The sequence below is a fragment of the Apis mellifera genome, linkage group LG4, assembly GCF_003254395.2.
Source record: "Apis mellifera strain DH4 linkage group LG4, Amel_HAv3.1, whole genome shotgun sequence".
Taxonomy (NCBI): Eukaryota; Metazoa; Arthropoda; class Insecta; order Hymenoptera; family Apidae; genus Apis; species Apis mellifera.
The window spans coordinates 8041679-8056610 of NC_037641.1; the positions used below are offsets into that span (position 1 = coordinate 8041679).

The 14932-nt window shown below is 20.8% G+C and overlaps 2 protein-coding genes across 4 annotated transcripts; one reads left to right on the forward strand and one right to left on the reverse strand.

Moving 5' to 3' along the window:
- Positions 1–352: 352 nt before the first annotated feature.
- LOC724472 (TELO2-interacting protein 1 homolog) lies at positions 353–4623 on the forward strand. The gene is made up of 13 exons (XM_006562665.3): positions 353–623; positions 718–854; positions 1007–1184; positions 1261–1438; positions 1509–1834; positions 1905–2116; positions 2209–2607; positions 2692–2931; positions 3012–3575; positions 3647–3944; positions 4005–4233; positions 4313–4447; positions 4537–4623. The coding sequence occupies exons 1-13, from the start codon at positions 430–432 to the stop codon at positions 4621–4623; spliced, it is 3177 nt and encodes a 1058-aa protein (XP_006562728.3). The 5' UTR covers positions 353–429.
- A 1495-nt stretch (positions 4624–6118) lies between these two features.
- On the reverse strand, positions 6119–12332 carry LOC552077 (ER membrane protein complex subunit 1). 3 transcript variants are annotated; one of them, XM_006562663.3, is made up of 16 exons: positions 12142–12332; positions 11888–12003; positions 11313–11496; positions 10985–11038; positions 10356–10511; positions 9892–10228; positions 9500–9803; positions 8991–9011; positions 8336–8508; positions 8090–8251; positions 7699–7983; positions 7437–7632; positions 7160–7357; positions 6955–7080; positions 6582–6809; positions 6119–6410 (listed from the first exon to the last, which is right to left on the reverse strand). In XM_006562663.3, the coding sequence occupies exons 1-16, from the start codon at positions 12309–12311 to the stop codon at positions 6250–6252; spliced, it is 2871 nt and encodes a 956-aa protein (XP_006562726.1). In that variant the 5' UTR covers positions 12312–12332; the 3' UTR covers positions 6119–6249. The 3 variants fall into 3 exon arrangements, with proteins under 3 accessions (XP_006562726.1, XP_624458.2, XP_006562727.1); XM_624455.5 differs by lacking the exon at positions 10985–11038 and having other exon boundaries at positions 6222–6410; XM_006562664.3 differs by lacking the exon at positions 8991–9011 and having other exon boundaries at positions 6222–6410.
- Positions 12333–14932: the final 2600 nt, after the last annotated feature.

Consider the following 14932-nt stretch of genomic DNA (forward strand, 5'->3'; position numbering starts at 1 on the left):
AATAATATCATATAAAAATATATCGAATGATAAATCTATTTTATATTTAATCTGTGCTTTTTCTATAAATTTTAATTATGTTATCAATTTTATTAAAATTTATAATTAATTTTTTAAATATATTTTAAATATTATATTATAATTTCCAAAAAATACTTATTAATAATAAGATAATAAAATTTTATATATTTCAAATATGTGCGGTAATATGTATGATTCTATTTAAAAATAATTTAAGAATAATAGATTTCAAATTAATACTATATAAACTGTTATTTTAAATACATCATATATAAATATTTGCATTTATGTGAATAAATATTAATAATATTAATTCAATTTTGTTCGTATAATAATATTCAAACATGAGTATATATCGATATTGTTGATTTGAATTGTGATTTTATTCTTTCTAAACTTAAATATAAAATGGAACGTCTTCAAATAGAAGAAGCATTTATTACATTAAAACCACTTTGTGATTCTTTAATGAAAAATCCAAATGTAAAAACTGCTTGTGAAATTGCTAATATTTTACCAAAGATTTCTGATAAAGTTATTACGGATTTATTTGAATATATTATATTTCCCTTTATTATACATTTATCAAATGATAAAATAAGGTAATTTATTTTATATTTTATAAAATAAAAATTAACATTATTATAAAATTAATCAATCATACAATTGATGATTTTCATATTTATAATTCTATAGTAAAAGTATAAAAGAAGAATTAATAAAAACAGCACAGATAATAATATTAAAAGCAAAGATATCAAAAGTTAAATATTTCAATAAATTGTATTCATGTCTTTTAATACAAATTTATGACAAAACACAACCAAGCATGGGTAAATATATATAATTAAATTTATTTAATTATTTTCTAAATAGATTTTAGATTTATTATTTATATTTCATAATAATTTCATTTATTTTAATAAATAATTTTAATAATTGATGTTAAATTTAATATAAATATAATTTTATATTTGTTTTATAGTGATCAAAGAACATGAAGAACTTAAAGAAGCAGTACTCTCATGCATTAAGATTTTGATAAATTCTTGTTTCACAGATGTTTTAGAAATTATATATATGAGACAAAATGCTTCTAAGATAGGTCAAGGATTATTATTATCAATAACAATAGGAAGAATTGAAAAATCAAATCATCTTAAGTAAATATTAAAAATATATAAAAATATTTTCTCTTTTTAATAATTCCATAAATATATGATTATTTTGAATTTTTAGATTAAAAGCTGTTGAAACAATAATGACATTATGTCAAGTTGATAATGAATCAAATAAATATGATGCTATATGGCAAAATCAAGTAGCTGATATTATTATGTTATTTTTACCTGGTATTATTTGTGGTTTACAAGAAATAGTTATAGGAAATGAAACACAAGGACATAAACTTACAAAAGTAATAAAATAATTTATGACTTCTATTTATTATTAGATTTTATTTATATTTTATTTTATTTAAATTTTAGATGGCTTTAAGAGCTTGGGGCAGAGTAGTATCACTTATAATGAAAGATAATATACAAGAAGATGAGATACCATCATTAAATGATCTGATAAAAATGAATAATGAAAAAAATATTAATCCAATAGAATATTTTCCAAATTTGAAAGATCGCAATGAATTAGAAAAACATCTTAAAAGTACAACAAGAAGCAAAGAATGGTTTAATGCTTGTGCAACAAAACTTAATGCACTTATTCAACAATTAAATATATTAAAAAGACATTCTCATTATAAAGTTAGAAAAGAATTAGTAGAAACTATTCATTTATTGCTCACATCATGTCCTAGGTGAGATTACTTTATTCTCATCTTATTTAATAAAAACTTTTTTAAAAATTGCATAAATTTGTTTTAACAGAAATATGAAACCAAATATTATGTTATTAATAGATTATTTAATATCATTATCTGAAGATGAATTTACTGTAGTTAGTAAAAAAGCTAAGAAATCACTAAGCATAATTAATGCAAATTTTATGCAAAATAAGAGTATGAAATCTTTAATAGAATTATTAGAAGAAAATTTCTATAATCTGCTTACAAAGTTACCTAGAATTATCAGGAAATCCGGTATAATTTTTTTCATATTTTATACTTTTTAAAGATTTTAAATTTATTAAATTTCATTTTTGAATCAATAAAATTATTTTTTTATTTTACAGATGATAATGATCAATTAGCTTGTTTAAATCAAATTGCTGGTTATTTAAAACTTCTTGGAGAGCAAAGATTGCCCCATATAATGATGTCAGCATCTCATATTCATAGATTAATATTGTCTCTTATATATGTATCTGAAATAGATTGTACTAATGTCTCTCTTTTACAAGCAATAAATGTTAAAGATCTTGATGATCCAACATATTCATATGGATCAAATTTATGGAAACGATTTAAATTTATTCAAACTAATGCATGTGAACTTAAGTTTATTACAATATGTAAATATTTAGGTGAATTTGGAGATCTTCGAATTTTAATAGATAACATTTTTAGCCTCATGTTCAATGTTCCACAATGTAGAAAAGAATTAATTTTATTACTGAATTGGATAATATATGGTACATTAAATGATTTTCTGTTTAAAAATAAATTAACATATTAAATATTTAAATATTTAAATATTTAAATATTAAATATTTTAGTACCTGTTAAAGATTCATCAATTTTACCACTTTATAAAGAAGTTGTGGAATTCTACATAAATCCTGAATTTTGGTATCCAATTATTGAAATTAATGATGATACACCTTTACGAGTTGCACAGAATAATATAGTACAATGTTGTTTATTATTAGAAGGTTTAGGATTAATAGCTCAAAACTTAAAATATAATTATGATAAATTTCTTCTTAAAACATTATACCTTGTTATAGAAAGAGCAGGTGATTATGATTTTTTATAATAAATAATATAATAAATAATAAATTATTTATATAAAAAAACTTTTCATATATATTTCCAGGTAGTGCACATAGCTTAATCAGTTTTGTTGGAACCCAAACTCTTGAACAAATTGCAAAGTCTCAACAAAATAATACAATAGGAGATCTTTTACGTGCAAATATTGATTATTTGTCATATCATATTAGTATAAAATTACGCAGAATAGAACGCAATCCTGATGTACTTGATGTTATAGAAGTTATCATGAAATATAGCACAATGGATGTGTTACCTTGTTTAAAAGAAATTGTTGAAGATGTGCTATTACAATTAAATAATAGTTTTCAAAAAAAAAATTCTTATGCTTTTTTAAAAGTTTTTTATACATTTACAATATGTATAAAAAATTTAGCAAATTCTGAACATGCAACAATAATACCCGAGTTAAATATAGATATTAAAAATGAATCATCCAAAATTATTCAATCTTTGTTAGAGTATTATGAAGCAAAAAAAATTGATGAAGATATAGATAACATAGAACAATCTTGTGAATTTAAAGAAATGAAAGAAGAAGAAGAAGAAAAATTACAAGAAAATATGGAAGAAAACGAATATGAAACAAATTTTATGGAACAAGAAGGTAAATACATATTATATTAAAATTAGCGATAAAAAAAATTTTTTTATAAATAATATATATAAAAATTATAGGAAAAGATAAAAATATACCATCTTATATTAAAATGATTGAAGATATAATGAAACATTGTTTACATTTCTTACCATCTAAAGAAATACAAAAATCATTAATTGCAATGTTAACATTACAAAAGGGTCTTGAAATTTTAGCAAATTGGGAAAATCAGTTATTACCTATTGTACATTTACTTTGGCATCCATTAGTAGATAGATTCTATGATGAAAATATATTAATTATTAATCGAGCATGGCAATTATTAAATGTGCTTTCATATGTTTCAAAAGATTTTATACGATCTAGAACTCTTAAGTATGTGATTTATATTTTATATCTTTTTTATGTTATTATAATTAAAATGATTATTTTTAGGCAAGTATTACCTGCACTTTCGAAATTTTTGTGCGATTCGTCTAAGGAAAGCTACAATAAAAGTTCTGATAATATTTATAAATTTACTCAAATTTATAAATTGCAAAGAGAACTACTTTCTAGTTTAGGTCAAGTAACAAAAAATTTATGTCTTCATGAGCGAGAAACATTAAATATTTTAAGCATTGCAGAACCATATCTTAATAAACATCAAAATCCTACATTACAAGTAAATATTAAATTAAAAAATATTTTTAAGTACATTATTTTCTTCAATTTATTTATAATTAATTACTTTATATTCATAGGCATATTGTATAAAATTATACAAAGATGTTGCAGATTATAATAGCGATATTGTTTGGATAAAATGTCTTAGTATTTTTAATTCAAAAATAACAAGAATTATTTCAGATGCAACATTTGATATTAAAGATTTAATGGTAATAAAATAATATATACATATATATTCAAAAAAAAAAAAATAAAAAATATAATTTAAATTATTATATATTGTTTTTCTATTTTGTAGATTACTGAAAACAATTCATCAAATGAATATATTAAAAATGTACAAATTATTTTAAATTATATACAAGATAAAAGTGCTAGTTTTTAAATGTAATTAAATATTTTTTAAATTGATAATATTTATAATAAACAATCAATAAATTAAAATAAAAATAAAATAATAAATATATTGTTTAATGTGTAAATTTGTATTATGAATAAATAAAATCTATATGATCTTTCAAATATTTTTATTTGTACACAATATTTATTTAATTACGATATTTGACATTTTACAATTTTTATATTGTTTATATTCTTATTTGTACAATAACTTGTATTTATTTAAAATTTTACATTTATCTACAAAGCAAATAATTATTCTATATAAAACATGTTTTTATATGTTCTATTCACAGATTATACAGCTCTTTATTTAATTATAAATTATAAATATATAACAAATTAAATTATTTTGTACTATGACATACATTGTGTTTTTTACATTTTTTATTACATAATATAACTTGATCTTCATTTGTTAATTGATGAAGATTAATTTTTTTATTTTTATGATATATTTTTTACTTTAAATTAGTAAAAAAATTGTAATATCAGTGTAAATTTAAAAATTTATGGATAATAATAAATTTTATTTGAATAAATTAAAAAATAGTTATGTAAATGTAAAAAACATAAAATGTAAAAACTTAAAATTTAAAATATTTGAGGATCTTGAAGAATATTTCTTATACATTTTTTAATAAATGCAACTTAACATAAATTACTTCGAAAAATATATTACGGAAATACTTAGCAGAAATTAACTAAAAATTTTACTTTATTTTGCTATATAATTTTATAATTTATGTTTTTCATTTTATAAATAATAATAAATTAATATAAATTATAATAAAAATTGAAATGAATTTTATATGTATTGCTATATTTACAGATTTGATGTCTTTTTTTTTGAATTATTTTTAATATATATATTTTTTTATTATATGCTTATATAATATTATAATATTTTAATATTATATGCAAAAAAAGGCTAAAAAATGTTTTAGAATATTTTTAGAATAAAATATGTTATAAGATTTAAATATGAAAAATTTCTAATAATTTTTAGATAATTAGTTATTCAATTTAAATTATTTTTAATGCGTAGATAATAAAAAATTTCTAAAAAAGTCGAAAATTTTAATTTATCTAATTTTTATCTAATTTATCTAATTAAAATAATTTTTTAAATATTCTTGATATTTTTTAATCTTAATTTTCTATTAAAATAGATATATATTAAAAACATGTAATGATATTTTTATTTTCTTTTAACAAAAAATAATTATTTTGAGCATATTATCAGTTATTTTAATCATCTAATAATTAGTGATCCTGGTCCACTGTTGTCATACAATGATTAGCACACTTTAAAATATTCAGGAATATATTGTGTGCGTTCTGTACTAATAAAAGGATAAATAATATATATATATTAATAATAATAATATATATATATAAATTATTTAATATATTAATAATATATATTAAATTAATTATATATATTAAGATATTTTAGGTAAAATAATAAATTATTGACATTTACTTTGCAGTAACATTGGCTTTTTATAAAACAGTATTTTTTTTACAAATTATTATTAGCAAAATTTTTTGCTTTTAGTGAACAAATATTTAAGAATGTAATGCATTGATTTTCTAGAAAAATGAAATATCATTTCCATGCTTGCTTTTGCACTTTCTGGGATGCTAGTTTCTTTGTGACGTACGATGAAATTAAAAGCGCTGCCAATACTATCACAATAAGATAATAATCGAAATCTTCTTTTAAAACGTCAAATGTTTTAGATGGTGCCACGCGTGTGTAGAATAAGTCTGCGAACATCGTATTATATGCATAAATATTTCTAATATGCATAAATTTTAATATGCATAATTTTACTATATTACTATATTATTAATAACAAACAAAAATATTATTTTTTAGATATTGATAAATAAAAATATAATTTATTATGATATAATACTAAATTTAAGTGTACTTACCAAGACCATGTACAAAAACTAAGCAAGTACTTTCAAGGCCACTAGGACTAGTATGAATGCCAGATACCCTAAAGACGCTTTGATTATAGTTAATTATTGCATCCATATGGATAGGTATTTCTGGCATATATGGTATCACACCTTCTTCACGTATTTCAGGATTAATAGGCCGTCGTGGATCTACCATCATCCATGGTAATTCCAATATTCCGCCGTTAGCTAAAGCCACTAATAGATATAAAAATCATCTTATTAATCAATCATCCTTTTATTTGTAAAGTTAAAGATTTATTTATATATACAAATGGAAATTATTATTTGCATATATAATATAAATTTAAATAATAATAATTTAATTCTTATTTACACTTACCTATAATGTGTTTGCTTGTGATACCTTTTTCTGTAATAGTTTCCCGCATTGATTCTATTGCTGCAGGGAAAATAAAGGCTTGCCTTTCAACAATTGGCAACTTAGTTGTAGCTAAAGATGAAAACACTAGAATATATGATAATTATTGTGAATAAAACAAATATAGGAATCAATTATATGTTGTAATAAAAGTTACAAATTGTACCTGTGGTATTACTTTGTATTTTTCCTTCATATAATTCTAAACTAGCAATTTCTGTCCTACGACTTTTTTCATTAAAATAACTATACACTATCCAGTTTTCTGAATGCACAACGTGAACTGGACCACGAACTCTTTTGTGCATAATAGAAAATATCATTGCTCCAGATACTGCATCCAATAAATATAGATTAAGCGTATCTGTAAACCGAGTTATTTAAAAATTAACTATATATATATATTTAATATAAACTTAATTATAACAATATAAATAACATACTTTTATGAGTGTGTCCAGCACCCTCAGTTACAACAGCAACTAAATTAGGATTAATGTACTTATATAAAACTGATCTATCACTTAAAACTCTACCCTGGGAATGAACACGTTCTATTGGATTTTTTGATACGACATGCGTTATTCTTTGGTTTTTTGGTGAAAGCAATAATTCCCATACTTTATGAGAAATAAGTTCCTGAAGGATAAAATTATAAATTATATAAATTAGTAATTAAATAATAATTTGATTTTATATACGTACTTGAGCTGTGCTATATGATAAAGAATATCCAGATAACATTCCAGTTGCTTGATTAGCAGTAAATATATATGTATTTTTAGCAAGTGATGCAGCAATTGCAGTTGCACCTTCAGGATATACATGAGCTTTATCTCGCATGTCAAAAATAAGTATGCCTCGCAAAAAATCATCCGTTGTTACATGAAGCAACATGGATTGCTTTATTCTATATCCTAGTTTTATTAAACCATCCAATGGTTGACCAGTAATTGGATTAAATGTATATATAATTCCTTCTCCTGTTTTCTAAAATATTTAAAAAATATTTTATTAAAGAACATACATATATACATACATATATATATATATATATATATATATATATAATGTCGCATATAATTTTAATATATACTTTATCCTCTGCTAATAATGCACATTGTGGAGGATATGGAAAATGTCTGCTGCCACGTTGTACATATAAAATTATTGCATCAGATCTTTTAGAAAAACCACGAATACTTGGCACTCTCAATTGCCAAATAATTTCACCTTTTCTAGTTTCAATACCATATAACTACAAATAAGATTAAGAATTGATATTGACTACAATTTTAAGTTATAGTGTTAATCAATTAATATATAATATTTATTTTTATACTTTTCCTGCTGATGTAACAAGGACAATCATTTTATGTAATCCAAATTTATCTCGTACTAAGTCAATACGTTGGTTGGATTGTTGAGGTGTGAAACTTAGTATAGATTGAAAAAATGTTTTTGCTTGTTTAAATTGAGAACTAATTCTTCTAAACATCATACTTAGTACATCCCCTAGATAACATAAAATCATAAAATAAATTACATATATAATATTAATATTAATAATATCATATAAAAAAGTTCAAAGGAATAATAAAATTTTCAATTGCAAAATTAACAATCAATAATAATAAATAATGTTAATAAAAAATTAAAACACAATTAAATTTGAAAATATAATAATTGTTATTATTTTTTGAATCATTCATGCAAAAATATTTAAATATCATATTTCTAAATTAAATTTAAACATATTGTCATATTGAAAATATCTATATTTCAAATTATAAAATATAAAAAAATATTTTATATGATCATGCAAATAATATTATAAGAATTTTCTCAAATAGCAAAGATAAAACTATTTACTAATTTGCATTTAATTCATTTATATTTTCTCAAACTTTTAAAAAAAGTTAATATGTGTATAAAACTAATAAACAGCAGAAAGATAAATTAATTTTCAAATCAGCTCTTGCTGCTTCATTACTTACATGAACTGTCTACATCAATATCTGCCAGCAGCCATTCACAAAAGAAATATAATTAATATAATATAGCTAATATTCTTAAAAAATAAATTATATTGAAATTAAATTATATAACGCGATTTAATATTATAATTAAATTATAATATATAATATATAATAACAAATTTCGTAATATTTGCTTAATATTATAGAAATGAAGAAATAATATAATAAAAATATTATTTTTTATATTAAATTTTTGCAAATAATTATTCATTTGAAAAATTTTAAAAATTACAATATTTAATATATTATATAAAAATATTTATAATCAAATATAAAAAACATCAAAAATATTAATGTCATGTATGAAATTTTAATAATGTAACTTAATATTTATAATAGTATTTTTAAAATTTGAATAATTTTATATTTATTTTATCTTTAATAAATCTTTAATAAATATTTATTTTACTCTATTATAATTTTTATTATGTTTTAATAAATATGATATATTTATAACTTATACTTACTCTCTTTCTGATCAAATTCTGTTTCTATTTCTTGATCCCTATCTGACATAGGTAGCTCTATAATTTCTACTGCTACAATGCTAGCAAGTGCTTCTTCTCTTGCCCATATTAACTTATTATGTTGGAGTAATGCAACACTGTGATCTTGAGAAGCTAATAAATGACGACAAGTTACACCTTTTGTTTGTCGTGGACAAACAGAAGCTACAATTGTTGGTGAAAGTAAAGAAGTATGTGTAACACTAATAGATAAATTTGGTATAGGTTTTGATGTTAAAAGTTCCGAAGCAACAATTTCTGTTACCTAAAAATATATTAAGAGAAGTTTTTATGATTACTTTTTTTTTTTTTTTTAAATCTTTTATAATATAATTAGAATACAAAATACTTACTCCATTTTTATAAGTTGTTTCTAAAAGTACTTTTTCATTATCAACTGAAACTATATAAAGCATAGCATCTCCTATTATATCTTTTTGAATAGGAACAGGTACTTCTCCAACAAGAAAAATTCGTTTTCTTTGATTATTATCTGCACTAATGGATACAACAGGTTCCTCACCTAGCACTGATTCTAAATGATATGGACCTTGTGCACCAGCACCAAATATAGTATTTATTGTAACTGATTGTGGTTGAGAATTTGTATCAAATAAATGCACTAAAAATAGTATAGCAAGAGAACTATCTCCTTTTAAACAAGCTAAATAGGGGGCTGCTAAAACACATCTAAAATTAAAAAAATGCAAATAATTATTAAAACTTTATTTAAATAATTATATTTTTTAAAAAGATAGGAGGAAGAATTTTAATTATTTTTTATTGTGATAATATATTTTATAAAGTAATTTCTTACTCTGTTTCTTGAGTTATAAATGGTGCAGAAACTCTTCTTGTTTTTATTTTATCTCCAGTTTTACTGTCATAAGATGTTACTTCTACACCACTATTGTAAATTGGTAAAATATGATGCAACGTTCCATCTTTTATATGCCATTTTACATCTTTAATTCTATATGAGAAAAATAATTATATTAATAATATTAACATAAAAAACAAATATATAAATATAAATATTTTATACATTATTTTTGCTGAAATATAACACTTAAAAAAAAATTTATTAAATACTATTTTTTAACTTCATTAAATTTTCATAAACAATACAATTTATAAATGAAATATTTTTGAATGTAAAACAAGGTTTATTATATATTCAATAATTTATATTCATATTATTGTTTAATAAATTCACCTTGTTTTTAAATAAAAAATCTTTCATTTTTTTTTATTATATTTGCTTTGAAATTAAAGAAATTGTTTTCAGATTTCTTTACACTGGAATTAATTGCTAAATATAAATATATATATATATAATCACATAAAAGTAATACTAAGACACTAATAATAATGTTATTGTGAAATATAATCACTTAGTATGATAAAATATATTGCTGATTGTGCATTAAATAAAGATAAAGAAACCTGTCAGGACTGTACAATCCCAGTGTAGAAAAGGATATAAATGGAGAGAAACGTCTGAAAACCAATAATCATAATTACATCTTATTATTTATATTATAATTCTTCTATAAAATTATAAGTTTTATTAATAAAATTATTAATATGTATTAAGATATATTATTTAAAAAAATCTATTTAATGTTATATTAAAGAATAAATATTATAAAATATATTTAAAAATAAATTTTTCTTTACATTCAAATTATTTCTAAAAACATGTAATATTAAATATATAATTGTTATATAATATGTATATATATATATTTATATATATATATAATATAATTACCTATTATGATTTTGTTCAGCAATTGGCCATTCATGAAGTATATGTCCTGTGGCTAAATCCCATGCACGTACAATAGCTGGTACACCTCCACTTACAGAAACAAGATCTTCATCTGTAACTCCACCTAATGCTCGTATCTGACCTGCATATCCTTTTTCTAACACACGTCTCCATAATATTTGTCCTAAATAAAATAAAAATTTTATTTTTTTATAATTTTTAACTTTTATATTTTTATAATTATCTATTATTAATATTACATATCTATTAATATTATATATAATTATATTACATTAAATAATTAAATATATTTGAGACAATTATAATAAAATATCAAAATTATAATATTAATCTTTTTAATATTTAATTATTTATATTACATTAGCTATTTTTATTAAGTTATAAATCTTAGATAATATAAATAATATAAAAATAAATATAAAAAATTTAATTATTTTGTAATTACATTTAAGTAGGTATTAAACAATGCAAATTTTTATTAATGAAATTAAGAAATTAAAAAATTATACATTATTATTATGTTTAAATGTTCATACAAAATGTTTATAACCCACCTGATTTAAGGTTCAGCGCAGCAATAACATTTTCTTCAGTAGCAACAATAATCTTTTTTGCGGCCGAGACAGTGTCAAAATTGGCAAATTTAATTTTACCAACATAATTCTGCTTCCTATAAATATAACGACAAATCGTTAATTAAGAATGATTCAACACAATTGATACACTGTCAAATCACGGTAACATGCTACTGCATTATTTAAGAAATTCATCATAATCAACATTTATTTAAGAATTCCGAATAATTTACCAGTCAAATTTTCCAATTTGATCTTCATAAAGACACAGAGATAAATTAAAAAATCCAATTAATATGATAAGATACTGTAATATCTGGATATCAATTAAAAACCGGTTAATGTTCCCTCTAAAACTCCATATAAACGGAGCCATGACGATAAGTGTGAACGTATCACCCATCCACTTACATGAATTCTTTCGTACCTGGTGTATAACCATTGATAATGTAAACGAACGATAGTCACCTTACAATCAAATCTATGTACTATTTTATTATCTTTTTAATAAATTTTATAAAAAATTTCATAAATAATTTCTAAAAACATAAAAAATTATAAGTAAATATTTTAAGTTTTAAATGAATACATAATTAATAGAAATTTACTTATAAAATTATATAATAATATTTGTTGAAGAATATTTATTTATTTTATTTATCAAAATTATTTAAAATATTTGATATCTTATATATGATTATAAAAGAAATTATTATAAATTAATAATTAATAATTAATAAATATTCCTTTAAAGATTCCTTTTGATGTCATAAATTTTTTAATTTTAATTGAATATAATATAATATGTTATATATTAAAATAGTAAATAATTTAATTTTAATTTGTGTAAAGATATTAAAAATATACTAGTTATATATCTTTATATCTTTGTTTAAATCCATTATTAATAAAAATAAAACATATAAATCATTTTTGAAAGAATTCTTGAAAAAAATTGGTAAGAACACATTATTAAATCTATTTATTATTAAATTTTTATTAATGAAGCCAAATTCTGAGAGCATTAACAATGAAAATATAATAAAATAAATATAACATTTCATAAAATAGTATATCTCATATTCTTAAATACCAACCTTGAAAAAAATAGAATTTGTTTCTTACTCTTGCTATTTGCTACGCATTATATCTTATATTATATATATATATATTTCTATCCTTTATGTATTTTTGTATTTCTAAATATTTTCTACATTATGTTGTATTTTATACATTATAATTTTATATTTTATATTTTTAATCAGAAATTAATATTATCTTTTAACGTATATTTGTAGAATATGTAGAATAAAGATAAATATAGAAAGGAAAATAAAGTGGGAGAAAGATAATAAGAGGAAAAGATAAAATGAGAATTGACTGTTAACGTCATCTTTTGAGTATTAAGGACATCTTTTGAAAAATAGGATAAGTAAATTATAATTAAATTAATTAAACATATTTAAAACGTTTTCGAATAACATATAATATAAATATTTGTGAATAAAATATATAAATATGAAATTCGCATAACCTGCAATTAATGATATGATAGAATTGATCTGACTTTTCCTCACTCGGTAACCATGTTTTGAAATAGCTATCTATCGATCTTAAATAATTTCAACTTTAAAATGTGAAAATTTTTGAAAATCAATATATTGTAAATGTAATATTATAATATATTGTTATTAATTTCTAAATGAAATTATTATATTTAATATGTATATGAAAAATGCTAAAATCACATCCATTTTTTGTAAATCTTGTACGCATTTTGTACGATAGATGACGTTACATTACATTTTATTATAATAGTTGACAAATTTTATATAAAAAAAAATATGAAGATATATTAAAATAATATTAATTAAAACAATTTTACTTAATTACTTTTGGAAATTAATCTGCGAATAATTTTTAATAATAATAAATTATAAAACAATGTTACAATGTAACTATAAGATATATACTAATCATGAAAAAAATAAAATACATAAAAAAATATATAAACAATATTAGAAATGTAAAATTTACAATTAATTCCTCTTAATAAAATATCAATTTATGTCATTTAATTAATGATTGCTAGTTTTTACAATTTTCTTATTAATCTAAATTTTTTAAATTTATTATTCTGTAAAAATATATTATTCAAATTTACTGAAATAATTTTATCAAAAGTAAAATTCATAAATATATAAATCTATTCTACAAATCACAGTAATAATTAAATTAAAGAAATTAATGTAAGTTATTTTTTATTTTATCCTTATATTTAAATCATTGTAAAGAAATAATATTCGAAAAAATATATATATATATATTTCAACTCCATCCTACTAAAGAAAAACTTTCATTTTTCTTTCGTGGACGATGTGTTTAACCAAGCAGCGATTCTTTATCCGCAGTGAGGAGGAACAGGCCGCCGGAAGAATTTACGTAGCACTTAATCCCACCGCTTAGAGGGCCGAACAAAATCACCCTACTTCGCATTCTTGGCTACCTATTCTTCTCCTCTTCCGCTCTTCTACCGCCACTCATCATCGTGAACCTCTTCTTACATTCAAACACTTTCACCTGAACTCTTATTCCTTAACGAGGCGGGCTTGTTGCGATGATTTAAGAAGGTAAAATTTTTTTCTCCTGTAAATTATTTTACGATTGTAGAATAACGTTTGACGATGAAAGTATCACGATATCAAGTTTAATATCTTATAGAGAATTAACAAATAGATTTAATTCAACAATTGAAATGAATTAATGATAATTAAATATTTGGAATTATTTATTTAAACGTCGATATATCTATTACTGTTATTTCTATTTTTGATAATTTTTAATCGATAAAGATAAGCAATTCCACATTTTTTTTTTATAAGAGAAATGATTTCATATTTTACTCGCTTAAAAATTGGTACATTCGAAGAAATTTTGCCCCGCTTTTTGTAGAACTTTAAAGGAACGGTGAAAAAAAATCTCGAATCAGTCGTCAACCCAATCCTGCTTAATCGCCTGTACTAA